Here is a 27732-nt window from a genome sequence, read left to right on the forward strand (position 1 = left end):
CGCAGAAATTTAAGATCTCCATTCACCATCTTTTAATGAATTGTGACTCAGCTACAGTTGAAGCCCAACAGGTCAGCATGTTGTTTATGCACATCTGTAGCACTTCTCTATTTTTGTCCCCAGATTTATTTATATGGCTTTGAACATTGTCATGAAACTCCACTGGCAAAAAGAAAACACGTGGAAGAATGTCCTATGAATACATTCCAAGTTTTCTATGGGATTTTATATTTAGACCTTCACCATGAGTTTCACTGTTTCGGTCCATCAGAAATGTAAAGTTGGCACTGATCCAACTTCAAGATGGCCATATTTTCTTACTGTCCCCAAAAGACAGGTGAACTGCAGAAAAAAAAATATTGCTGAATGTAAGATAAATAAGAATTTGTGAGTGCTGGATTCTGATCCACACCACAGATTAATCACTGTGTATTTATTCATTGATTTTGACATTGTGCGCCCTTAATAGTTAGGGTTAAAAAAATTAGTAGTTCTACTTAGACCTTTTCAGTTTATTGATTGATTTCAGTTTTTCTATGATGCTAATCAATAGGAATCAATATCTGCAGCTACTTTTTTTTTTTTTTTCCAGTCAGTTCTTACCAGTTTGTACAAAGAAAGAGGAATCCAATATTGGGAAACTGTGCAATGGTTTTATATACTACATATCATGTTTGAACAAGGTGAAATTGCAGGTTAAATTGCATGGAGGTCCAGATACCTAAACAGACTGCAAAAAATTCCTTTGAGATTATGTTTTTAAATTTTAATATAGAACAAATGTCACTGTATAGCAATGTCAAAGATATAAAGGACTTTGGAGTTCAATAACAAATACAGAGTTGTTATTTGAAACAAAAATGTAACTCATGAGAACAATCAGTTCCGTTTTCTAGCAGCAGTTATACTATGTGGTCATAACCATTTTTTCCCTTTTATACAGGAGTCTCAAGGTGCACATTTTTAATGTATCCTAGCAGTTTCCAGCTAATGTTTTATATTTCTACAGCTATTATTTTCTGTTGAAAGAAAACTAGTAAAGGTTCAGTCAAGAAAGGGAAAACAAAGGAAGAAGATCAATATTAACACTCTACAAATATTGACTTAGCAAAGTGACTTTGTTGTCTTTCTCCCACAGGAATTTATATTGAATGAGTGATTTATTTAAAAGAAAATACTGATAGAACATATTAGTCTAACTAAAAATCAATATTTTCAGGCTACAGCATATATTTACAAAGTAATGCCCAACAAACTGAATATGCTCGCAAATCTGTTATTTATTTCCAATTACCTTTCATATAAAGGTTTATGATACACAATCTTTCAGACTACTTACGCATTTAAAGTTCTCACCAACCTAATAAATTATTAAATTTTAAATTTCTCAAAAAGTCATTAAACGTTTTATCCAACAGTGGTTTCATTTATAAAAAACACACTTTGTTCTATTAAACCTTCACACCTGAAAAATTATTTTCAATAACTAGATGTCAGCAAAACCAACAGTATATAAAAATGTTAATAATAATATGTAGCAAGAAACCTCTCGGTAGTTTATAGCTGCCCTTGACAAACTATTAATAAAACATAAGCGAAAAATCAGAGAAAAACGGTTTCTTATTTAAAATGCAACAACATATGTGCCTAGAGGAAAACAGCATAATTTCAGTAGGACTACCTTACACGGTACCTTCATCGTGTCTGGCTCAATTAGCTTTGTGCTTCTGTTGCTACTGGCACCCAGGCTGAGAGTGGTAGAAATGGATGCTTTGCAACTCTGAGCTGATGAGGGTCTTGAAGGAGTTCTGCTGTCTCCTACAAACACAGATATTTAGTTACAATGACATTAGTTCAACCCACCCCTAGTGCAATTTATCATAAAGCCTTACATTTATAGGCATACAGAGGAAAACTGGATGGCAAGAACTTCAATCAGATGAACTGATTCCCTTATAATTATATAACATTTCATAATTCAGTAGCAAAACATCTTTACTTCCCCGACTGTACATCCCAGGTGAATGGGCATACGATGGCAGAACCCTGACACCAAATCTGCCTGAACGGCAAGAAATTGTGACCACATTATTCCATTTACCTTGGAATCAAGGTAAATCTGTCCTGAGTGGATCGGTTTAATCTGCTTCTAATTTAAAGTTATTTCTTTTCAGGACAATGTAGCTTCCCTGCCAGATAGCACATCACTTATGCACAGCTGCCCACTGCAATTACTTCCAGGCCTTTACTTTCCGGTTCCTTATGTTGGGGCAACTCTGCCAGTACAATTGTTGATTTAGCTACACAAACTCAGTCTTCATCACTGTTTTGTCATCTCTGCACCTCTTCGGTATTGCCTAGAATTGAAGCAACTTCAACAGAACACACTACATGCAAGTATTTTACACATGGTACCTTGGCAGACTGTTAGCCTGTGGTCTTTTCCCAGTTTGGGAAGGTTTTTAAGTATCTTTGTAACTTCAGGAAGAAAATTAAACTCTCATATTGATTGTACTTGAAAAGTAGCCTCGATAATTGAAAAAAACAGACTGCTTATTGATAAATGTTTAAGGTTTCATCTCCGATCTGGGAAGGAAATAACTTGCTGTGTTGCAGCATCTGAGCATTTATTTTCTCTCTTCCCTCTGGACTGTGTCACATGAGAGGCAACAAGATTTACCCTTAAGAATTTGAGAGCTTCTGGTCATAGATGAAGCCAAAGTCTGTTTGAACACAGAGGTCAGATATTCTACTGAGACATTTACGCAATTGTCACAGTAGAAATTTATGTTAGTCAATAACATCCTCGCTAATCTGAGAAAAATTAAAGACTCGGCTCTTCACTGACCCAGAGCACGAACTCCAACAGAATGAAAACTCCCAATATGGACTATAAATACCTTTTGTTGGTGCTAGTTTGTGATCAGTTTTCCTCGAGATTCTTGGTGATGGCTTTGATACTGGCATTGCGATCCCTTCAGAGGAAGTTTCAGCCTGACTTCCAAACTGCTGTTGCTTCAATCGATTATCAACTTCCAGTTTCTCTCGTGCAGTATTGCAGCACTGCTCACTGGTTGTCATGTATAAGTCACAAAACTTTAAAGAAAATTATCTGTTAAGTGGAACATTCTTTCTCACAGTTTTAAGGATTAAAATTTAACGTTAGTAAGGAAAGGACAGATCAACAGATGTAATGCATTTTCTCTTAAAGCACAATATTAATTTTCACTAATCAGAGCAACCACTCAAGTGATACAGTAAAATGGAGCCACGATTCAACAAGGAGGTCCAATATTGAATGAAAATTAAGAGCAACTTTCAACCCAAAAGGTGATTTATATTTATTTCTAGATATTTGAAGACTGTTTGGTTTTTTTTTAATGTATGATTTTTAACAGGGGGTTCTTTTTCTCCTATGAAACTATATGGATATATAAATCTTTTGGACTGTTTATTCAGTTCAAAACTTAAGAGATGATGTCAGAAAAACTGATAAGGTGTTACATCTTGAAAATCAGATGTTCAGCATACACAATAATGTCCCACACAAAAAAATTATGAAGTGTCAGACATAGCAACTCACACCGATTAGCTAAGTTTGCTTCCAGTTGTCATCTCTACCCTGCTGTTCCTTTAACTCTTACCTTCACACATGCTGTTAGGCTTCGTGCTTACTGTTAGGCTCTGCCTAGCACATTAAGTTCACTTGAAGCAAATTACCTTTTCAAGGATAATAGCTAGAGCTGTATGTTGTGAGATAACGTGTGAGAAGCAGAAATACATACCAGCCCACACTCCAGGATTGGGGCAGCTGGGGAGGGGCCCGGGGTAAGGTCATGAATAGACCAACAGATGGGAGGTGGTCTGTATTGTATTTGATAATGCTAATACTGCCAACATGAAGTCGGTAACACAAGAACAAATAATATCACTCTGTTTAACGTACCTTGTTGTAGTCAAGTTTGCCACGGCAGTTAAAATCAGCTTGTTTAGTAATGGTACTCACTTCATCCGGACTCATTTTTTCACCTCTCTGAAATAAAAAACCCCTCAGTTTGGGTTCCTAATCAAGAATGCTGTTCACCTACAGCACACGTTAATAAAAACACAAAGAAAGATTCTTTTAATATCCTTTCGGGGAATCTTATCTTGGATTAGATCTAAATGGATTTTTATTTGAATCATGTCCCTACAACGCTACTAAATACTAAACAGATGAATAGCACCAGCTTACGCAATTTTGCGGTGTCTTCTGGAAACCTACCGTGAATGATTTACATGAATTTCAGAAAATCTTCCATAAACTGGAGAATCCCAGTGCTCAGTCATTCTTACTTATGTTGCAGTGTGCTAGCACCCCAGTGCTAACTTCATAGTGGATATCTTCACTTATTTACTTGAGCTACCCCATTATACCAGTCTACAGCTGGAGTTTAGGTCCCTAGAAAGGTTATTCCAGGCATGGATTTGCCTTACACCTATCTCTACTTGGAATCATTAGCCTGAAGTCAAAACAATTTCATGCCTTTTGGAACCAAGTCTGAATTGGACGTCAGAACACCAATCTGAGAGCCCCACTTGCCATGTGAACACCAGGTACCTCTCTCAGGAAGAAAGCATGTCTTCCACAAGGTCCTCCAGCAATTTCCTCTACACAGATGCACAGGGCTGTTAGCAACGACACAGCAATATATAAAGTATATATATAAAGCTGGGATGAAAACTAACGCAAACTTCAGTGTTGGTATACGGGTGATGTGGACATTATGGTCCCAAAGTCTCATAGTGGACTGCAACAAATCCAGTCCTGATCCTTCCCCCTTTGAACAGCACCAGTTGCTACTACAGGCACATCTAGCAAGTTCTTCAGCCTGGGTCTATATAAAGCCCTGCCCTGACTTTATCTAACAATACAGTTTATAGCTCTTCATGGCATAACTACAGTAGCACTAAACATCTGTTACTTCCATCTTTCGTTATACAAAAAATACCTCCTTACCATTGCAACTCTATCTTTTTGTTCATGCAGAATGCGGATTGAAAGTTCTGCCACATGTTTGAAGTAAATAAGTAATTTTGTTTTACTGAGTCAACCACAACAAATACAGTATGTAAATTGTCCTACACACTTCCTTAAAATAGTTTTATTCTCAATTTTGAGCACTCTATTAGAATTCTGCTGCTGGTCCATTTTTAATTGTTACTGCTCTCTAGTGTTTGTGCTGTGCAAGATGATCAGCTTGTACAATGAAGGGGTGGGGTTTTGGCTATGCAGAGCAAAAAACCTGACAGAACAGAAAGAAAATCACTGTAATCATCTGTGGCGTCCACCTATGTAGTTTAAAGTCTGAGCATCAGCCCTAGACCAATTTGGAAGACCGTTCTGTTTCAGGGGTTTGGTTTGCTTGCTTTGCAGATCCTCAGAGGACCTGGATTTTAATCTTGCCAACACTCATCATTCTAACATACTCTTGCTAGTGTTTTCTTTAAAGTTCCATCTCCTATCATCAAAAAAATCTCAGCTGCTATTTAAAAAAAAAAAATAATCTTTTCTATCCTTTCAGATTATACAATGAAACCTAAAAATATGGTGGCTATTCAGCAGCTAAATAAGAAGTTCCAGATATCTTTTAAAGTCATTATTTTAAGCCATATTAATGACATGTACAGGTATGCTTTGGGTTGATAATGCATAATCTCTAACCAAAGTATTGACTTACCATAACACAGTTTACTTTAAGACCCCATTGAACTAACTGTAAGATCCAGGGAAGTCACTGGTGTGACAGAACATCACAGCTGTGATAAAACTAAAGCACTGGCCTTAATATTTTATGTATAACATAAAAATATTATTTTTTAACAGTCAACAACTTATGAGGGGAGAACAGCAAAGGTATGTCATTAATTCTCTCAGTAAAAGTTCATCACCCCAACGGGCTGTCGAGGGGCTCTGTAGAGAATAGAGGAATTTGCATGAACTGCACCAAGGGAGAGACACGTGCTTCCTTTCTGTGGCTCCACTGCAGTATAGAGAGAGTTTCAACAAAGCATCTGTGAAAGTATGAAAAAATATTTTTTCTGCCAGCTTCCACCTTCAAGGCACAATTACTGAAAGGGACAGACAGGTTATCAACTGCAAAACTGTAAGGGGAAAAATATAGAAGAAACATCAGATAACCACAGAAAATTAGACATCAAATTGGAAAAAAAACGCAAAAAGCCATCAATCAGTTACTGATTCTTTTGATCAGGAATATGTATTTACACATTCAGAATAGTTTTACCATCTAACTTCCAAACTCCTTACTAATGGTTAAAGATGGATAATTAAGTTTCTACTGATACTTACCGTTGTAAGAATTTTATAAAGTTCATCATGTAAAATATATCCAGTGTTATCTGTGTCTATTTTTCCAAATGCTTCAAGCAATTCAGTTTTTGTAGCTGGTTTTTCTTTTTTTAAAATAGTACAGAAATCATCAAAATTCAGTGTAGTCGTTTGTGAAGTCCAGTATTTATTAACTGTCTTCTGAGATGGATTTCTTCCAGCCTGTTGAAGTACTGAACAATAAAACACAGCATTAACTATATATTCCAGTTGTCAGTAAAGGAGTTCTCAAAACATCCTTTAATCACTTTCCACGTTCAGACTTTTTTTTTTTTAAACCCAATCCATCCAAAGGAAGAACAGGTCTGAAGGATAATTTTGCTTATAGTCTTAAGCTTGTACTCTACTGATACAGACTGACTGTGACCTTCCCTGGCCTTGAATTCTGCAGCTTGTACCAGAGAGGTTCAAGCAGCCTGAGGGGCAGATGAGCTCACTCACATATTCTTCTGAAAGGAGTCATCAAACAGGCAGTGCTGGGCATCCTAGATCATCCCTTGCAAACTATGATCCAGCACCGAGATGATGTATGCCTCACTGCTGAGAATCACACCCATTTTCTTCCACAGAAAAAGGAAGAAGCCAGAGAGCAGTCTGTGACTTTTTATAACACAATACCACAGGAATTATTTTGCTTAAAGCCTCTGATCCGCAGCTTCCACTTACTTGTGTGCACTGTTCTACTAAACTCAGTGGGATGTCTCCCTTAAAGAAAGTTAATGGGTTCAATGTATTAATTAAGCAAAATATCCATTAACTCAAAGACAGTCTCCTCAAGTGACAAGTGTAAAATTCAGCCCAGTGTCTATATCCCCTGCCTTAATATCAAGAACCTATTATTTTTAAGCTTGCACAGTATTAGATCCCATTTCCACTGAGATCCACATAAGTCCTTCCACTTACTCCACCAAGACCTGAGATATAGTGTAGAATATATCTTAAAACAATATTTTGTGTCACATCTATACATTTGAACTGACCAATTCAAATTACATGACATGAATTTCAAATGTAAAGGAAAAATGACCAAGAGACATACACTGTTAAGGCCAACAGCCAATACCACACACGCAATGAGTCCCATTGCTCCTACACCTGACATTCTTCAAAATTAATTTGCTGGATCTAGTTAAAAGTCTATACCGAAAACAGCCTTTTATCAGTTTTCAGTGTGAAGAAGGTTATTATGTTAAATTGAAATTAAATCCAAATGTACAGTCTATCTGAAAATGGAGGGATGCTTTTATATCTTCCCATATAATCCAAGTTTTTTAGGGAAACACAGGATCCTTCATCTCTGCCTAGGCTGGCAGTTTGATTTTTAGCCAGCTGACCAGTGACCAAGTCAGTTCAGTAGCATCTGAGAAATGAGGTGCTGCCATCCTTACAATTCTCTGTAGGCAACTGTGTCACCATAAAAAAACCCCAACCAACCCAGACACCTTTGTTGCTAATCTCCGATTGAATGCCAAGGACTAAATAAAGATTTCTGCCCTGTCACCTCTACAAGTGGAGTCAGGAGAACACACCAAACCTTAGAGCTTTATCCACTCAACACTTGGGTGCAGAGCAACTGTTTAAGGATTTCAATGTCAAGGTCAGCCAAGAAGGGCAGTTACTCTGTGTGTTTGTTTACGTGGATAGCCGAGTTCCCAGAAATGTCAATATACCACAGTATTCACTTACATTTAACAGAGTATCTTTTGAATATATGACAATTCTGTATTTTTATACATCCAGGGAGATCAGCACTTGCCATACCCTACGTGCCTCCCAAGCTTGTGTTTCTGAAAGTTCAGTTAGACCGCTGCTTTTATACTTCTTTACAAACTGATTCTGCTAAATGCCTTAAGTAATATTACAACACAGGAAACAAAGCTACTAACTGTGTATAAGTAAAGCTCCTACAAATAAAATTTCAATCTCTGAGTATTTTACAGTTTAGAACATTAGCCAAACATCATGTAACAAGAAATGCTTAAACACTGACACCACTCGTGTGATAAATGCCAGAATTTACTGAAGACGCAATACAAGTCTATAATAGCTCTCAATGCTTACAAATTTTGAAAGAAGTTCTTAAATATCTCTGAAAAGACTGGGAGCCTGAGCAACTAATTCTCCTTTCTGAGTTGACCTTGAAACCAAAATGCCCAAACACTTGCTATGTAGTGAAGTGGCATATGGATAGAGATGAAAGCCAAAGCATATATACAAGAAGATGACATTTGTTCACACCACTCCTATCTTAAAATCCAGATTATCCAAAACTATCATTAGGATGTTATAAAGGCACTTTTATTACAGCTGAAAGCCTGGATAACACTAAGTCACACGCTGAAAGAACGCGTGTGCTAATGGGTAGAATTTCACGTACTGGTATAGGCAAAGAAGCTCAATCAATGCAGCAGAGAAGTACCCTCAGCTTTTACAGTGGGGGTTTCCACGTGAAGACCTCACCTATTTTAGGCACTGGTAATGCAGCCATTAGTGAGAAATATTTCCTCACATATTCAAAAAAAAAAAAAAAAATACAGTCACTAGAATTATGATATAACTAAATTATTTGATAGCTTAGCATGTTTTTGCCTTTAACCCATTACTTGGGTTTTTTATTACAGACAACTGCAGTGCTGTAACACACATACCCTTTACCAGTATCATAATCATATGAGGACTTGAGAAAGCAACTTGTACTACCACCAACCCCAAGTGCATTCTGAGCTGTACCCCAAAACCCACAAAATAAAAATCATTATTTTTTTTAATGATACATTTTGGTTCTCTTTATCTAACTGAAGGTTTATGTTCTCATGCTTTCTCTATCAACCATGTGAGCTGGAAACATTTTTTCTAATGAAGCAAGCTAAGATGTTCACATCACAAAACTCCAGGTAGAAGATAGGACTGAAAGACACTTTCATGAGTTTCCTAACACTATCCCATGCTATTACATACAACCATGAGTAAAATTTTTCATGAAAGGACAAAAAAGCTGTAAGAAAGAAAAAATAGATAAAAAACAAATCCCAAGCATGGTAAGACATAGTACACAACCCTACAGCTCCAAAAGATAGCAAAGTGGGTATTATATTTGCTTGAGAAATTTTATCTGGGATAGTGAAACCTATTTCACAGCTGGAACGGGTTATTACTCAGTCTTATCTTACTCGCTCACTAAGATATATTATAAAGAAATTAATTTCCAATACACTGCCCTATCTACCATTTTTCAGATAAACTTTAGTAACTTTCCTAATAATTTCATGCAAGGAACTTAGAAATTCCATAGGTTTTCAAAACAAATGTTGTTAAGCTCCACAGCTTTCAGTATCTACCAACGCCTTCTGAAGCATTCAAAGATATTTTTTTCTGTTGTACTGCAGATGGCAATACCACTTCAACATATAACGGATGACAAAATGAAAACTTTTAATTTTCATCTACATGAACACTGTAATTCAGTACAAGTGTAAGGATTTACAGATGAAAAACGCTGTATACTATTCCCACTTTCATGAGTCATCCAACACCTAGCATCAAAAATTAAGGATCTGTGTAAACACTTTGAGGAATGGTAATTTCTATAAACTTTGATAAAAACACTGTGCGACATTTTATAACAGGTAAATGATGAAAATGTCTTCAAAGATACAGCCACCAACACTTGAAATCTGGACCCTATCTAAAACTACTGTAAATTCCTTAAAGCAGTTACTGAGTTTATACTCTCACCACTGAACTGTTGGCTGTAAACTACCCACTGTAATCATCACACACAATAGTTACTGGGAAAAAATATCTATTCGTTACCTAAACTGAGTTGCTCTTTGGATTTAATATTTTCTAAACTGCTTTTTAAAACAGTTAGGTAAGCTGCTCGGCAGTTCATGTAAAAGATTGCTTCTTCAGCATGCTGGGACTTCCTTGCTTGGGAACTTTCTGAGCGCGTGACTTTCTGAACGGAGAGGGATGCGTTACTGTCAGGACTGCTGGCCATTCTGTGAAGAATACAATTACAGTTAGAATTTGTTAGTCTTGCCTGTTTAATAATGCCTGTGCTTTGTCCTCTGAAACACAGACTAGCACAAATTATCCTAACATCTAGATCATATATTTTCCATTCTCTAAATCTGGGATGGGAATACTTGCCTACACTTACAGGTAAGCACCGTAAGATCCACAGACAAAAATAACTTGAGCTCTATTTACTATTCACAATTTATTCTTTACTGGCAGTAAAAAGTTTCATTTCATTATATTTTATTTTCATTTCAGACATCTGATATCACAATGATTATATAGTCATGTTATTTGAAAGCATAAAAAACAGATTTTCAAGGTGTCACGCAAACCATCGCTATCCTTGTTTAGAAATAAACCGCTAGGACTTGTCCTTACTACACATTTTCACTAGAACCTCTGCTCTTGCCACACTAGCTAAAGTGACAGAAACAATGAGAGAATTTGTGCAGAAGCTCACTTGTTGGCTCTGATGACTTTATTTCTATGCCTAGTATAATTTGTCACAATGATAAATTAATGAACATGTCACACCTACCACTGGTTTGCTCCCAGTGCCACTCTCACTGTTGCTACAGTTCACCAGCAATAGCAACGGTGGAGAAAAAAAAATGCCAATTCTGATTTCACTGGGAAACTGAGTAGCTTTACACATCTTCAGCAGAGACACTGTATAATAGCATAAACACCATATAACATTCAATGTTAAAAAAGTGATATCATTATTGAATTGATTACATTTTTTTTCTCTGGTGCCAACCCATACTAGAACAGGCATTTGTTTTCTGTTTTTACAGTTGTAACTCAGTAAAACATATGGCTAATAGTAAAATCAGTCAATATTTTAACTGTTAATCCATCAAGTAGGTGAAGTTAAACACACAATTCTACTTTTACAGGTTATCTAAATATAATTAATAGAAATAATTAAGTCTGAAGCTAAGAATGTGCATAAAACGTCACGCAACTTAAGCCTTTAAGTACAAGAACACTACCCATATAGCTCTAAATGAATGGAAAAAAACAGGAAAAGCATTTTTTCTAAATTATTAAAACGATTCAGAGCAGTAGCTGATACTGTTTGCTCACCAATGGCCAGTAAACTTTAACAGCAGCTTTCTGCTTTTACCAAGGGTGATTAAGGTTTTTAGAAGGCCATCACAGAGGGACACTAAATCGTGTTGTACTGTTGGTCTAACAGCCTCTCATATTATTTTACCCAATGTTGACTTCAGAAAATATATTCCAGTATAATAAATTGAATATCTCAAGTTCAGCAACAAGACAACGACATCATAGGGTCCCCTTCAGGACTCATTGGATTTTTACTCAGGAGGCCTAAATCACTCGCACCTTGTTGAGTTATATAGGTCTTTTACACTTGGGAAAGAAAGATAATAATCGCTTATCATGGATGAAGTACCCTATTTATAATACACAGACCGCCTGCCTGACACTTTAATATTACACTGGCATTAGAAGGACCCCATAGGGACACTGTGATACAGTCTGGTTACTGCAAACGGGTGTCACTATAATTAAGCACCAGTGTTACACACACAAAATGGAAGTGGGTTAAAGTCAAGGAGGAAAAGAAGAATAAATGTTAATTTTCCAGTAACTAGTTTATAAAATGTGAACTCTGTTTATACTCCTTAGACTTCCCATTACCGAGATATTTCTTACGTGGGCCACAGTTCTGCCAAGAAGCGCTGCCAATACATTGCTCAGAAATCCAGTGAGCAATAGCTTAGAGACAGCACTGCCAGCAGCCCCACGGCTTAGGTTGTTAAATTTTTACTGGAAAAATGACACTTTAGACAAAATAGACGGAGGGGAGCAATCTGGCCTCTGCTGAAGTAGGAGGACGACACAGCCTAACGATGACTTTGAACCTTAGTTGCGATGATTCTAACAAATAAAAACCTGTCTTCCAATCAGGAGTTATGTCACCACCTCCTTGGCAATAACTGACCTTTCCCGCGGCGGGTCCGTGGCCGAGGTTCACCTCCACACACGGGCAGGGAAGCTTCGTGCCGCTGCTTCCTGCACTTCCGAGCCCAAGCGCTCAGGCCTCGCTCACCTGAATCCCAGAAGTTATTTAGGTCGGAAAAGGCCTTTAAGATCACCGAGCCCAACTGTAAACTGAAATGAGGAAACTTTTACCACATGAATCTCATTACCTCCCTCTCCGGTGGGCACAGGGGTCTTCTTGGGCAAAATTTACCATCCAACCTCACGCAGAAGACATGAGAGTCCCTCCCGCCAGCCCGCCAGATGGGAAGCAGCTCTCCCGCCCGGGCCCCGCCGCCCTGCCCGGCCTCCCCGCCGCCCTGGGGGGCCGGCATGGCCGCGCCTCCCCTCCCGCCCCAGCGGGCCTCGCACAAACCTTCCCCGGGGGGAAGCCGCCACCGGCCCGGCTCCCCCCGTTGCCCAGCACCGACCGTGGGGGCAGCTGGACCCGGCCAGTCCGGCTCCCGGCCCTCAGGCCTGAGGGGCGCTGGGCTCCCCCGGCCCGGCCCGGCGCCTCAGCCCGCCCTGCCGGGGCCGCGTCCCGCCCTCTCGGCGCCGTTTCCAGCCGGCGGCGTTTGGCCGGTGCACGGCGGCGGGAGATCCGCAAAGGCGGCGGGAGCGGCTCCGGCCCTCGCAATGTCGTAGGTATCGGGCGGAGGGCGGCGGCGGAGCGGATAAGCTCCCCTTCCCCGCGGGGCGGCCGCTGAGCGGCGGGCGGGCCACGGAGCCAGGGCCCGTGTGGGAGGCTGGGAGCGGGAGCGCTTCTCCCCGCGCGGCACCGAGCTGGTTCCCTGAGGAGAAATGTGCCCCTCGGGATATCCCGGAGAGGGGAGGAGCACGCTGCTGCCTGCGGAAGGACGGGGTTTGGTTCTGGCTCTGTCTTACAGCAGTTGGACGGGACTGGGAAACATTTAAGATGGTGGCCTCTTGGGGCAGAGCCATTACCCGCACGGAGTGTGGGTGGGCGATGCCTGCTGGCATGGGTAATACTTTCTGTTAGATGGCTGTTCCCGGCTTCCTCAGCCGAGGGGGAGTTTGTTTATCTCTGCACACCTTATAGATAAAGCCTGTGTTAGGGGGTGGAAGAGGGACAGGAGCCATGTTACAGATGGGTTTGACACCTGGGTGCTGTGGGGAGCTAGTGCAGGACTGCGGTGGTGAGGACGTGACACGTTCCATCTCCTTTTTCTGTCAGGCTGTATCTCTCCATATTGTCTCCAATGGGAATAAATCCTGTTCATACTTCTCCTATTCTTTGCAATTTATCAAGCGATAGTCTTGTAAATCTGATGCGATTCTTGTGTCTCTGCTGATTGTGGGCTTCTGAGAAACAATACAGAAAATGAGGAGGGTGTTGCTAACTTCAGCAGCAGTAAGGTGAGGCTGCAAGACTTACGTTGCCAATATATTGTCTTAGGACGTTGTCCAAGTTTACATCTTCTTATGCAATTTCAGAGATAACTTGTGTTAGAGCTAACATAGGTTCCAACTTCTGCCAGTCTTTCTCCTGACCACTGGAATTTTAACACCTTTGTTGGCAACACGGACAGTGGTGAGTTTGCTGCCAATGCCAAGCTGCGTGGTGTGATGGAGGGAAGGGAGGGAAATATCCATCCAGAGGGACTGGGGTGGTCTGGAGAGGTGGGACGGGCAAACCTCATGGAGTTCAACAGGGCCAAGGGCAAGGTCCTGCCCATGGGTCGGGGCAATCCCAAGCACAAATCCAGGCTGGGCGAGGAGTGGATGGAGAGCAGCCCCAAGGAGAAGGACTTAGGGGTGTTAGTGGGTGGAAAACTGAGTATGACCCAGCAATGTGTGCTGGCAGCCCAGAAAGCCACCAGTGTGCTGGGCTGCACCCAGAGCAGGGTGGGCAGCAGGACGAGGGGGGCGATTCTCCCCTTCTCCTCCTCTCTCAGAAGACCCCCCTGCAGTGCTGGGTCCAGCCCTGAGGGCACCAACAACAGAAGGACACGGACCTGCTTGAGCAGGGCCATGAAGATGCTCAGGGGGCTGGAGCACCCCCCTGTGAGGACAGGCTGAGAGAGTTGGGGGGTTCAGCTGGAGAAGAGAAGGCTCCGGGGAGACCTTAGAGCGGCCTCCCAATACTTGAAGGGGTCTACAGGAACAGTAGGAAGGGACTCTTTATCAGAGGGGTAGGGATAGGATGAGGGGTAACAGTTTTACACTGCAGGAGGGCAGATTTAGATTAGATCGAAGGGAGAAATTCTTCCCTGTGAGGGGGGTGAGGCCCTGGCCCAGGCTGCCCAGAGAAGCTGTGGCTGTCCCCTCCCTGGCAGGGTTCAAGGCCAGGTTGGACGGGGCTTTGGGCAACCTGGGCTGGTGGAAGGTGGCCCTGCCCAGGGCAGGGGGTTGAACTAGATGGGCTTTAAGGTCCCTTCCAACCCAGACCTTTCTGTGAGTCTATGATAAGTTGAAGTAATCATGCCAGACAGTAGTAATACAAAGGATGCTTACCAATACACAAGCTTTGATTTGTTGGTGGTGAAGTCTGATTCTCACTGGCTGTACACTAAGTTTAACTGCCATTTAACCTGAACATGGAAAATGATCATGTATTTTGTCTGCTTTTCCAATTAATAAGACATTTTTGCTGGCAGGTTTTGAAGATGAAGCAATAGGTGAATAGCATATAGGTGTTTTCTTTTTTCCCCAGAGAAAGCAGAAACTTAAGAGGAAGGTAACTGAAATGGCCTCAAAATGCGCTACAGTGCTCTCCAGGGTATTTTTAATGAAATAATGTAATCAAGTCCCTGATTCTCTATGGGTTTTGTGAATTAAATCTCTGTGGCTCTTACCATCGCATTCATTTGTAAATGAATTGTGAAGAAGAGAAGGTTAAGTGTATGTGGAATTAAAAACAATACAGAAAACCACGTTTATTTATAGAAAATTAAATTGCATGCCTAGACTCTCATGGTTAAGCAGTTCCTCATATAAGTGGTTTCATCAAAGCACTTTTCAAGCGAGTAAAGGTCTCCCAGTATTAGCAAGGAACTGACAATATGACCTGGAATGATGGATGAACAATACGCTATAGAAGTAATATGTAGTTCTTTAACCTGATACATATTATGGGCAAAATGATCACTGCAGGTTGTACAGACAGCTAAAAACGTGCCCTCATACTCTGCATAGTTAAGAATATAAATTAAGCCTCATCAGGTTTCCAGTTCAAGGGCAGGAAACTCGGGTAAATAAGTTGTGTAGTGTCATCACATGTGCCTTGTCTTCTTTTCTTGTTCACGCTCTGACATTTGATTCTACACCATACCCAAAGCAAGGATTGTCCAGCCATATAAAAAAGATAAACCAAACTAAAGCTGATGCTCCTCCGCCGTGGTGTTTCCTACAGTACTTTAGGAATTTTGTTTATACCTAGGCATGCATATTGTTTTTTCTCCGTGTTCATCTTTTGAAAGATCTGAGAGAAGACACTATGGCCATTTTTAGACGTCTGGATGAATTTTGTTTCAGTGGTCCTAGCCAGGGACTGTGTGTATGCTAAGAGCACAAATTTTAACTTATTTTGAGATTTACCTTCTCACATTATGGCATCAAAAAGACAATCATTGAAAACAAGCCTACAAGCAAACCAGGCTGCTGGGTCGGGTGGATTGGGAAAAGCGAGGCAAAGTTGACCTCCCGAAGCCAAAACTGTATTCCTGCAGCTCCTTCCAACGTTGAATTGCTTGCCTGGAATGAGGCTGCCCCTTCGCTGCCAAAGCTCAGGGTGTTGGCGTGAGTTTTGCAGGCCAGCAGAGAAAAATTTGGGCTGTCTGCACCTCTATTGCTGTACACAGAAATGACAGACTTTAAAGAACATAGCCTTGACCAGTCCACAACTTTCTCTCTTAAGGAGTTTTCTAAATGTTTATAATTTAGTGGGATTTTCATGTAGTTACTCATTTATCTTCGTCCTACAGCTATGCTGAGTCCAGATTCTGCTTTAGTTTGGCTTCCAGCTTCTTTTGAAGTCCATCATAAAAACTTCCATCAAAACATGCCTTAGTATAACATGCAAATGCATCGGGCCCTAGAGCATCCTTTCGGAGTAGATGTATTAATAAATAGAATGTTTCTCTGCTGCCACTGGGGTAGAAGATGTAATGGAGTCTACATTCCTTAAGCAATATGGGTTTCTATTTAAAAAAAGGAATACATTGTAAAGAATTCCATCAAACTGTTACAGCTTGGACTGCCCATTGGCAAGAAGTTCACACACTTTTTTAATTTAAATGTTACCTGTTTACTTGGCTTTTTGAAGACAGAATACTTCTCTTCCCCTTTTTGTAATAGAGATAGTTGTAGAACAGTATTCATATAAGACTGTTACCAGAGTTATATTTCAAAGATGTGTTTTCATTCTATTTTTCCAGTATTTTAATTTATAGTCTTGGAATGGAAACATAAATTTTAAAAGGATATGTTTGGAATGAGGTCATCTTAATTCCCCACAAGTCAAAACATTATTTTCCAAGATGAAAACTGTGAAATAAGTTCTTGAAATATGATGTATTTTCCAAATCTTGTTTAATTTGATATAATGTTTCTTGGGGACTGTTCTCACAAAGATTTTAAATTTTTTTCCTCGTTGTTTTATATAATGCTTTAAACTATTGTTAAGATTTAGGAATGTGCTTAAAAAGTTTCAGTTGTCTCTGGGAAAAATAGTCTTAATTTATGTTGACCTTTCTTTCCTTTGAGCATTTAGTCTGCATTCAATAAAATTTTGATGACTGCTCTTTAGAAGACAGCTGTACGATATAAAGTATTATAAATATTCAGCTTTCCTCTTCTAGCGTTGCCATTAACAGCTGGGCATCCAGTTCAGCAGAGCAGATTTTGCAGAGAGAGCTTGGCATGTTCCTGAATCAGTATAGTGAAGAAGACTAGCAAATAGTTTCTTATGGTTTGGGGACCTGTAAAGACATAGAGCATCTGTTCCCCAGTTAAGTCATAGTCTGGTAGCACTGAATCATGTTAAGAGCTAAAATGATGGGAAGAACTACTTTTTTCACCTTGGCTGTACCTGTGTTTTAAATGCCTAATACATTATTTCTACTAATGGCAAAATAATTTCAACCCTTGCTCGGAAGGTATGTAAATGATAATGCTTTTGCATTTTTACACTGTTTAGAGTTTTTGAGAAAGAGACAAATATACAGTGCGATTTCACTTCAGTGTCTTGATTTTTATCTCTAGTATAAAATGGAGAATTGGATTTTCTTATGCAAACGCTTTATCCTTCTAAACAAGCAACGTTTTTGTTACACGGTATTTTAATCAGCTAATGTATTTGCCTTGGATGAGATTAGTTTTCTTGTGTAGTATAACAAAATGTGAAACACGAGAAAGGAAAATGTCTTTAAAATTACAGATTATAGACCTTACTACCAGAAATCTTTGTGTCTAGATGACCATAAAACTTGTCCATATTTTTCTCTTGCAGAGTTAAAAGATCATTAAAGTTGGACACTCTTAAAAAAGATACTGTAAGTATTTTTCGGTGTATGAAATCATCTGGGCTATATATATGTGTGTATGTGTATATATAGATATCTACATGCACACATATTTGCATATATAAACATTATACTTCATTAGAGTTGCGTTTATATTGTTACAGATTGGATGTCGTCAGGGAAAAACCGTACAAGGCAGAAAATTACTGCTGAAAATATTAGTATAAAATTTATTGTATTCCATTTGTCGTAGAACTGCCTGGCTTTAAGTAATGTACACCTGCATGAATCACTTGAAAATAATGAAGAAATATGCATATTTTTATTGCCATCTCTATTTACCCAAGAGCTGAATGAGTTAAGATCCTTGGTGAAATCATTTATTAGAAATTAGCTCCATTATCCTGGAAGCAAATGTTCTGCCATGTAATTGTACATGTAACAATATGGAATTATGATAATGCTGTAATCTGCATATTATAAACTGCAAAATTGAAATGAAAACATTAAAGGCATTTTCATGTCAAGGATATAATTACCTCCCTCAGCTAATCTGGCATAATGAAACAATAAAGTACTAACACTGCAATAAATTTCACCACAGTTATCACAATAAAAATAAAATTGTACTGTTGCTATTATTTTTTGTAAATGCAGCTATAGTATACTCCCAGCGCCAGCATGTCATGACATATGTCAGTTTATTATCTGCTCCTACCAACAGTGGGTGTTGCTGCAGACATCAATACAGAGGAGCTTGTGAGGATGGCAGTGTTTAAAGAAAGGAAAATTTTGGGAAAGTGTTTAGACAGAAATAGCTGGTCAGCAAATGAACTCCAAATAAATCTCCACATCTGTGTCATTTTGAAGAGATTTTTTTCTATGCAGCACGTATTTGGAGGTCTCCCTGGTATTTAGCAAAATAGAAGTTTGCGGTTTAAAAAATTTTCTCACTACTTTTTTTTTTTTTTTTCCTTTTTAAATTTAAACAAAGGTGGCAAAATACCGCAGTGGCACTAAAAAAAAATCATTAGCAATTTAATTAGCAGCTTAGTGTACCATTACCCAACTTGTTCTGCTCAGAATGCAGCTGTGACTGTAATTTTGCATCTGTTTCTTGGGCTGTAGTAACGTTTTTGTAGATGAGTGGTCCAGCTGAAATTACACACAGTTCTTGTTGTGCCTTAAAGCTATTCTTTCCCTGCCCCCTCCCCATAAGATAAAAATAAAGAGTTACTTGATGGTTACCTGCATCCAGGTTCTTGTGCAGCAAAAAGCCCATCTGAATGATAAAAACTTTTACTGGAATCTCAGTAATGTAGGTTTACACTATGCTTTTTAGTTCGTACGATGCCTCTTGACAGATACATGTCAAAGTTTTAAAGTGTACCATAATTAAATAACACTATAGAAGCTAGGAAGGAATGTAAGGTAATAAACACACATGGTTTGTGTGAAGTATCTGAGTGTGAACATATTACAAGTGGCACAAGAAATGTCTTCAAATGAAGGAGATTAAAATCAGGATATTTTACTAGGAGTTTAGTAGTGAAGAGCAGCAAAAGGGTACAAAAATATGCTGTATTCTTTTTAGAGGGGTTATTGAACGTTCTTTATACTTTTGTATAATCAAAAGGAATTTTATTTAATCGAGGAATTGAATAATATTCTAACAGCGACTTAGCATTTGTATGACACGTTAACTTCTAGAACTCATCCTGAAATTTTGGTGACGTCAAGAACGTAATAGAAGCTGTAATAAAACCAGACATAACAAGAGTATTCATATCCATGTAAGTGTGAAAAGCAGGAGTATTGTGCTTCAAGACATTTAAATCAACTGTTAACTGGGAATTGAGAAGAAAACTTCCAAGGATTACATAATTGTCCATTATACTTCTAGGTGCAATTTTTATTCCTAGTTTTGTATTTATTGCCTCTGTAAATATATACTTTTTAGAAGCAGTTTCCTTATAACACCTCAATAATTTAAGACTGCCTTTGCTCTCCCCAGAGCAGACCTTTCCCCAAAGCATTCAAGAGATTCTGGTGCTGAGGAACCCTTACTGAACCTCAACATTTGCATGCCCTTTGTTTAATCTGGTTTAAAAAGGAGTAGCATGAGGGTCTCATTCCAGAAAAACAGGGTAACGTACAATTAGGGATGAAAAGGGAATGAGTTACTAATCTGAAATTGCAGTGGAAATGCCATTTCTCAAAGTGCAAATACCAGCTTGACAGATTAATTTTTTTAAAACTTTCTTTCCCCAATTTGGTGTGTGTTCTTTAATGAATATAAACTCCAGATCCTCACCTTGTATTTCATTCATGGTACTGAAACAGTGTAATATGCTTACCTATTATACTTTTTCTAACATTAATAAATGGAACAATAAATGGAATTTAAAGAGATTACAGGATAATCATGTACAATAAAGCTTCTAATGAAGAAATACTGTAGGAAATCAAGTGACTGTTATGAGTGACATGAAGACAAATGATAGATATTCAGTTTTACAGATGGTGTGAGGCTCAGGTTGGTGGAAAAGGCTGGTTGTTTGGCAAGTGGATGAGTTATTCCTTTGCTTGTTAGAGTTCCAAAACTAGAGATAAATGAATTTGCTCCTCAAACTCAAAGCCCCAGGATTGTAACAATGAAAAAATAAAGAAATCTCGTACTCTGTTTTTCTGTGAGATTTGCTTTGATGATATAGTGTTTCCAAGAGAAAATCCTGTAGCCACTTGATCAGTGGTTTTAAGATGACATGACGATGCTGCTGATGCCAGTGGAATCTCCTTTAAGTGCTCTGTGTGTTCTGTTTCTGTGTGTGTCTCCTTTTGACAGTCATTGATGGTGTTATTCAAAGCTGCTCGACTTCTTAGTTGGAATCAAGTTGTTGCTAGATCTGAAGCCCTTTCTGTGCAAACAGTGTGGTTTGGGTTTGGTTTTTTTCTTTTGTATATTAGTAGTGCGGTGAAATCCCAGTTGCTCAGAGTTGCAATTCAGAATCCAATCTAGAGAGTGAACTCTGTCCCAGATAATCCCGGTTAATATTTCAGAATTGCAGACTAATTCTTCTGAAAATTTCTCTGTGCAATTTCTCTTACAGTATTAAATAACTCCTTTTATATCATTAGACATACCAAAATCATAAACCAGAGACAAAACTTTGTATTTAAGAGATTCACTTGCTGGGTTTTTTATCAACAGTTGTTTAGAAAATCATTGTTTAGAAAATCATTATAAATAATTATTTTAATAGAATTAAAATCTGAAAATAGTTGCTTATAGTTCATGTGTCAAATTCTTAATACTGTAGGAAAAATAATACCAGGTTTTGACTGCTTTAAAAACAAACAAAAAAACCCCCCAGGTGTTCATGCTGGAATACCTCTCTGGAAGCCACATACTTTTTTTTTTAATGCAAGATGGGAAGCTAGTGTTTGAAGGGCTGGTTTGTTTGCGGTTTTTTTTGACTAAAACTAATGTTAATGAGAAGAGGGAGTAATAAAGCAGCTTGGTAGGCACCTGGCAGCCAAGCAAAGGTCAATCCACCACAACATGGGCTTTCCATAAATGGGAGTACATAAAGTTAGGAATTACTTCGAAAAATCTATTACCATGTAGTAAATGTTCAGAGAGGTTTTGTCTGCTTTTGGGTGCAATATGTAACTCTACTGATAAAAAAGGTTGAGGCCAGAATATATTTAGTTTACAGAAGGGTGGTTTACAGCTGTTGTAGGTTTAGAGGGACATAGGTACTTCTTTATCTTTAGCCAATATTCATCTAGATTCTTTGTCTCTTGCTACATTTTAGCCACCTGGTGAAACACCCTTGAAGACCAAAAGGAATCTAAACGCTTACTCGCCGACAACAGGAACACGCCAAATGAGTCCGTTTTCATCTCCCATGACTCATGCACAGAATCCCAGAAATCACCCATCAAATGGTTAGTTGAACGTTCTGTCTTTCTTACTGCAACATTTTTCTGATTATGGCTTCATTTGGTAAGGTGTCTCATGTGGTACGTTTGATTTCTTTTCCTTCTTAAAGAATTTTAATCTCTTGGAAAAGCTGATGTTGATTTTTAAAGCTCGAATCTTTTCAGTATAAAACTTGGGGGTGTTTATGAAACAGGTTTTGCTTTCTGTTGATCAGTATTTTAAAAGTTTGACTTTGGCTTAGCAAAAAACCCTGCACTAGCATTTTTTTGGTCAATAATTCCATTAATTCCACTAGTTAGGCATGTTTATGCTACCAATGTCCTTCATTTGCTTTCTTTCTAAGTCCCAGCTTTCACTGGCAGAACTGGTGCGTGCTACTGGAAGTGACTTTGTCAGATTGCATGTGGAGATGTTCTGAGGTTGCTGTGTGCTACTTCAGATTGTTGCAGTGAGGTCCTGGTTTACTCCTGCATGTCAGTGCAATCCATTGTTTATAACACACAGATGAGCTATGGACTCCCTCATGGTCAGGAGAACTGGAAAAAAAAGTTGTTGCAGTGGATGCGTGTTTAATTTGGTCGCCTTTTGAGAACTACGTTGAGATTTGCAATGTAAGCCCTGGTTTATGTACTTCCAAGTTTCTGGTGGTAAATGCTTGCATGTACACATGCATACATCCATGCATACAGCACTTCTCAGCTCTGAGTCTTTCTCTATGAATATTGAAAGTTATGTAGATTTTATCAAATCAAAACTAAAAGGGAGGTTCAATTAGTTTAACTCTTTTGCATTCTTTTATGTAAATTTTTACTATTGTTTTTTTGTAGAAAGGCACTTCAAGGCAATTTTTAATTAATCGAACGTAACACTGAATGTCGTTAGCTCTCAGAAAATATGCCTATGCCTTTTTATCATTATATTATTTCCAGTTCCCTTTAGGATATATGCCCACTTAGTTACACAGTCACAATTTTAATGCAAAATATGACTGTTCAAGAAGTATATTTTCAGTAGACTAACCTGGTTTTATGTCTAGATAGGTTGTGGTCTTCATAAGTGTTAAGGAGCCATTAGGTCACCTGGTGTGACTTTTTTATATTAAAAAAAAATACAGAGACTTTCTTGTTACCTTTCCTATATAGAGCCCAAGAGCTTTCATTTACTCACAGTACAAGTCCTAGAAAGATGGTTAAGTCTTGGTTTGAAAACTTCAAATTATTTAAATAATAATAATCCATCACTTTCCTTGTTAGCAAGTTCCTTGTTCAATTACCATCACTATTAAAAAAAAAAATTCTCCTGTCTGATTTTGAATTTGTCTGGCTTTAATTTTCAGCCATCAGTTCTTGTTATGCCTTTTTGTTGGGTTAAAGAGCTTTTTATGCCCCATATATTTTGGAATTTATGTGCAGTAATTGAGGCCTCACTAACATTCGTGAATTATGATGAGTAGAAATATTCTGAGCAGGATAGAATAACCCCTGTTTGAAATTTATCTAGATGTCTGCAGATTTTTGCACTAGTTATTGCACCATATGCTCTCATGATGGATCCGCAAAAGTGGATTTTTCCTCCAGGAAAAAAGGGATTTTTATCTTTTTTAAAGGAATGCAATCAAGAAATTTTGGGATTCTGTCAAAGCTGGCTGACCAAAAAATTAAAATTACTGGAAGCCTTCAAGCTGAAAATGCTACAATCTGTGAGCATTACATCCCTTTTCCTTATTAGAAATAGCAGAGTACTTGAGGAACCATGGAAGTACCAGGTGTTCTGGTGGCACTATAGCCATGCATAGTTACAGACCTGTGTGCAGAGATTTGGAGGTTTTTTTCCTAATTAGTAGTCATGCTAGGAAACTAAACAGAACCAGCAGTATCCTAATTCTTTATCATGCTGCCAGTCTTCATTATGACCTGGCTTTGTGTCCTTGCTACCTGTTTGTCAAACAGTTTTAACACAGTTGAGTTTTTCATGAGCACTCACTGCCAGTCAGAATATTCACAACTTGCCTACCAAGTTCTCTGCTGATGTCAGTTCTCCCCAGAATAGCTGTTCTCCACCTCTGCTAGGCTTCTGAATTGGGCATTTGCCCCTGGGACTAGTACAAACCCAACTGTTTCAACCATTGACATTCCAAGAAGCCTTTGGAGGAGGAATTATACTAATTTCTCCTCATTGTTTCAGTGAGTGATGGTGTGTCTCAACTAGTTGTGCAGATCTGCTATATTGAAAGATCCTGTATTTTAGAACACCATTGCCTTCACAAAATTGAACATATATGCAGCTGATGTGTGTTTCATTTTGTGGCCTTTTGAGAACCGTATTGAGATTTGCAGTGAAAGGCCTGGTTATGTACTTCCTGATTTGGGATGGAGGGAGCAAGTCTCTGTCTGCCAGAAAGTAAGGACCTTTGCCACAATGCCTGCCCTGTTTTGTGAACAAGTCCTCCTCTCAAAATTAATGGCTGCTTCTCGATTCCCAAAAAAGATAATTATTTGGCATGGTGAATATCTCCACACTCCTGCTTACTTCACATCCAGAAATCTTCACTGGCACTTAATCATCCCTTTAAAGTAGAGCACTGCATTCTTAAAAGACTATAAACAATTTCTCTTTGGGATTATTTTCCTCATCAGCAAAGTTGCTTAAAGCATTGTCTTATGTATTCCCACAGATATCCGTGGTTATCTGTTGAATATTCTCCCTGGAGTTTAAACCAAGTTAGACAGAAGTCTTACCCCACTGTTTTCCAACTTCTTTCTTACTGTGAAAAGTAACTCTTCCAGTGAGAAGCATTCTGACATAGTTTGTTAGGGAACTTGAAGTCTTTGACATGTAAATTTATCTATTCTATTTTTTCTACAGAGAGAAATGTATTTTCAGAGTGTTCCCAGGTCAGATTTCTATGGCAGTCTCTGCTTTCATCAGTAAGAAGGAAATTTTGTGTTTGCATGTATTAACTCCTATGCCAGTCTCAGGATTTGATGGTAATTCCTGGATGAAATGAAGAGCCTATGCGTCTGTTTTGGTTGGGTTTTTTTTTCCCTCATGGTAAATATGAAGCTTTTCATCCTGTAGAAAGAAACCTTTCAATGAGAAGAGGTGCCAATAGGTGTTCTCCGTCAGATCAGAGATACGGCTGTTGTTCGTGCAATCAGTTGGTATGGCTGTACTGGCATCTGTCATCTCATGGAAAGGTCAGCTCGTACCATACTTCAATTAATTGTTTTGTCATGGTGTGACATCCTCCATTCTCGTCCAGAATGGATTCAGGTTCAAGCAAAGTGACTGCATGTTATACCGAGGCGCTGACGATCTGAATTAAGATTGCCTGTATCCTGAAGGAAGAATCAGATTAGAACAACCTATGTCCACACTGACAGTTGGAGGCACTGGGAGCAGTAAGCTTTCTGTTAGTGTCACTGCATCACAAAAGCAGTTCTGAAAAAAAGACTAACTATTATGTATAAATGCAGATTTTAATTCTGTGGCTGTCTGCAGAATATGAAACTATACCTCAGCCTGGCAGGATATCCACCTGCACTTTAACACTTACCTTTGCAAAAATCTCTTTAAATTGTATATAATTATATCAGTCAGATACAAAATTTAAAAATCCTATACCTCTTTAGATATGTTCTCTTGAATATCCCTACATGTTTGTAATTACCTGCTTTAAGACCTCTTTCCTTTCGTTTTAGTCAAAGCCTTTTTGGTGACACAAACGGTGACACTACACAAATGTTTAGATCTACTACAAGTTTTAAAACTTTTTCAGCATCTCTGCATTTGCATTACATGCCTTATCTCTTAGGTGAAAGAAAAAAAGGGGGCAAAATGTCTTGCATTAAAATGCCTGTATATTAGGATGTCAGTGGGAAAGGTGAACATGGGCTGTATTTCCATACTGATATTAAGTATGGATATAGGGGAACGTTCTTTTTGCCAATAAAAAGACTGATCACATGATCATAGCTGACATTTAGATGGATAATTACTCAGTAATGTAGTACTAGCCTTTTTTTTTTTTTTCCTGAGTTCATATAGCTACAAGATGGTGGTATATAAGACTTCGTCTTATATCACAGGTTTCAGCTTGTCCTTTTAAACCCACAATTTCTTTTCTCCTTCTGAAAAGACGCTTTTATTTAAAGTGTTGTAGGTGAACATGACTTTCATTCGAATAGCGGTGTGGAGAAGTGCCTCAAAAAAGACTGAAATACCTACAGAATGCTAAGATTGTTCAAAAGTAACATTTATTTTAGGAAAAGAACCAACCTAATTATAAGTTAGTGTGTCTTTATGATGATGCCCTATGTATGTCCTATTGGGCTGCCTGATAAATCATATATTGCCTAACTACCCAAAAATCTCACAACTCATTTATGACACAAATTTCTAAAATAACAGAATACTAAATCTTCACTAGTTTCTCATCATTATCAGTGAACGTATTTTTAGATTTATTTTAAATCATTTTATTTTTATTCAAATCAATCCAGGGTTCTGCCATTCTGTAGTACTGGTCTGAAAGTAGTATCTGTTTGATAGCTGATGACTGATTTAAGTGCAAGTTCTACAACTACTTAGATTTAAAGTGAAATCTTTTGGGGTCTTAACCTTTAGCTACTGTAGTGGAACAGCTTAAACTTTTATAGCACCTTGTCATTCTGAGGTATTTCTAAATGTTTTACAAAATATTAAAATTAAAAGTTAATTTATCCTTGAGCGCTGATACTTGTGTGTAATAATTTAGATCTAGCAAGAAGAAATCAAAGTGTTTAATGCTTAGTGTGGCCTCTCTTTTTTAGTCTGATGTCAGAAAGGAGACGTATTACAGTGAGACGTGAATAGCACCTCATTCCAGAGGGTCTGTTCTAGGATCAATGCATTTGTTAAGATCACAGTGAAGACTTGTAGTTTCCTCCAAATCTTTCACTTAAAGGTGAATTTCACCTTACAATAACAGCTGTTCAATACAAAGCATTTGTAAGAATGCACATGCATCTATTAAGAGGGACAATAGATAAGAACTAATGTAGAACACCTTGTGACATTTTTTTACACCAGAAAAAAAGATCTTTCTTGGGTATTGGATAGATGAGTATAGTCTGAATGGCTACAAGTTCAGTGAACTCTAGAGCTGAATTACTGGTGTGCAATTCTAAGTCACTAACTGTCAAATACACTAATGATCTCATTATTTAAGGAGAAAACTTCTCAGAAAAAAAAGAATGAATGCATGATGCCTCTCCCCATTCATATGTATGCATACCCCTCCACCATTTTGTCTTTAATGAGTATCAGATCCAAGAGATCCATTGCGCAGGAGAATAGAACCATGACCAAAAAAAGGGAGTTTTGACATTACAGTAGGAAATGAGAGAGTTGAGTACATGACTGATACTGTTGAGGGAGGAAACTCTTAAGATGGAAGTTACAAAAACTCCATATTGTATGATGTCTTCAGTGTCGGCCCCAATTAAACAGAAATCTTTTTTGCTATTCAGATGTGAGCTCTTTATTGCTGGAAGCTTGACAGATATAACACTTGAAAGTATAGAAAGGTGACCATATAGGTTGTGTGGAGCACAATGCCACGGATAGTTACGGCCTCCCTAGTTTTGGTAGATTCACCAAAGACTATTGTACTGTGGGATCCAATCAGATGTGACAGTACATACTATTTTTTTAAGTATTAGTTAGGAGGGATGCAGTACTTTTTTCTGCTAGTACATCACTCCTGATATGCTGATTGGAGGTCAAGCAGAATGGAGAAACTAAATGTACTGACTTTAAAAACAATAGTAATCGATACACAAGATAAAATTTCAATCTGTTTTTGTTCTAACATGAGTTCTCTCTGAATTGTATAG

The 27732-nt window shown here is 38.4% G+C and overlaps 2 protein-coding genes across 8 annotated transcripts in view; one reads left to right on the top strand and one right to left on the bottom strand.

The window, feature by feature from the left end:
* Positions 1 to 12944, bottom strand: part of EFCAB7 (EF-hand calcium binding domain 7) — a 29745-nt gene extending 16801 nt beyond the window's left edge. The window contains exons 1-7 of one of the 6 annotated variants that reach the window (XM_074906052.1): positions 12859 to 12944; positions 12390 to 12559; positions 10205 to 10392; positions 6353 to 6564; positions 3947 to 4033; positions 2901 to 3096; positions 1682 to 1818 (exon numbers count right to left, since the gene is read on the bottom strand). In XM_074906052.1, the coding sequence (XP_074762153.1) occupies positions 1682 to 1818; positions 2901 to 3096; positions 3947 to 4033; positions 6353 to 6564; positions 10205 to 10391 (819 nt within the window). In that variant the 5' untranslated portion in view covers position 10392; positions 12390 to 12559; positions 12859 to 12944. Of the gene's footprint in view, positions 1 to 1681; positions 1819 to 2900; positions 3097 to 3946; positions 4034 to 6352; positions 6565 to 10204; positions 10393 to 12389; positions 12560 to 12597; positions 12732 to 12803 lie in introns of those variants that run through there. The other 5 variants (XM_074906050.1, XM_074906051.1, XM_074906054.1 and 2 more) reach the window with 5 other exon arrangements.
* A 55-nt stretch (positions 12945 to 12999) lies between these two features.
* ITGB3BP (integrin subunit beta 3 binding protein) overlaps positions 13000 to 27732 on the top strand; it is a 34862-nt gene continuing 20129 nt past the window's right edge. For both annotated transcript variants that reach the window (XM_074906058.1, XM_074906057.1), the window contains exons 1-4: positions 13000 to 13068; positions 13623 to 13804; positions 17898 to 17940; positions 21729 to 21861. In XM_074906058.1, the coding sequence (XP_074762159.1) occupies positions 13770 to 13804; positions 17898 to 17940; positions 21729 to 21861 (211 nt within the window). In that variant the 5' untranslated portion in view covers positions 13000 to 13068; positions 13623 to 13769. The remainder of the gene's footprint in view (positions 13069 to 13622; positions 13805 to 17897; positions 17941 to 21728; positions 21862 to 27732) is intronic.

This window comes from Athene noctua, chromosome 5 (assembly GCF_965140245.1).
Source record: "Athene noctua chromosome 5, bAthNoc1.hap1.1, whole genome shotgun sequence".
NCBI classification, from domain to species: domain Eukaryota; kingdom Metazoa; phylum Chordata; class Aves; order Strigiformes; family Strigidae; genus Athene; species Athene noctua.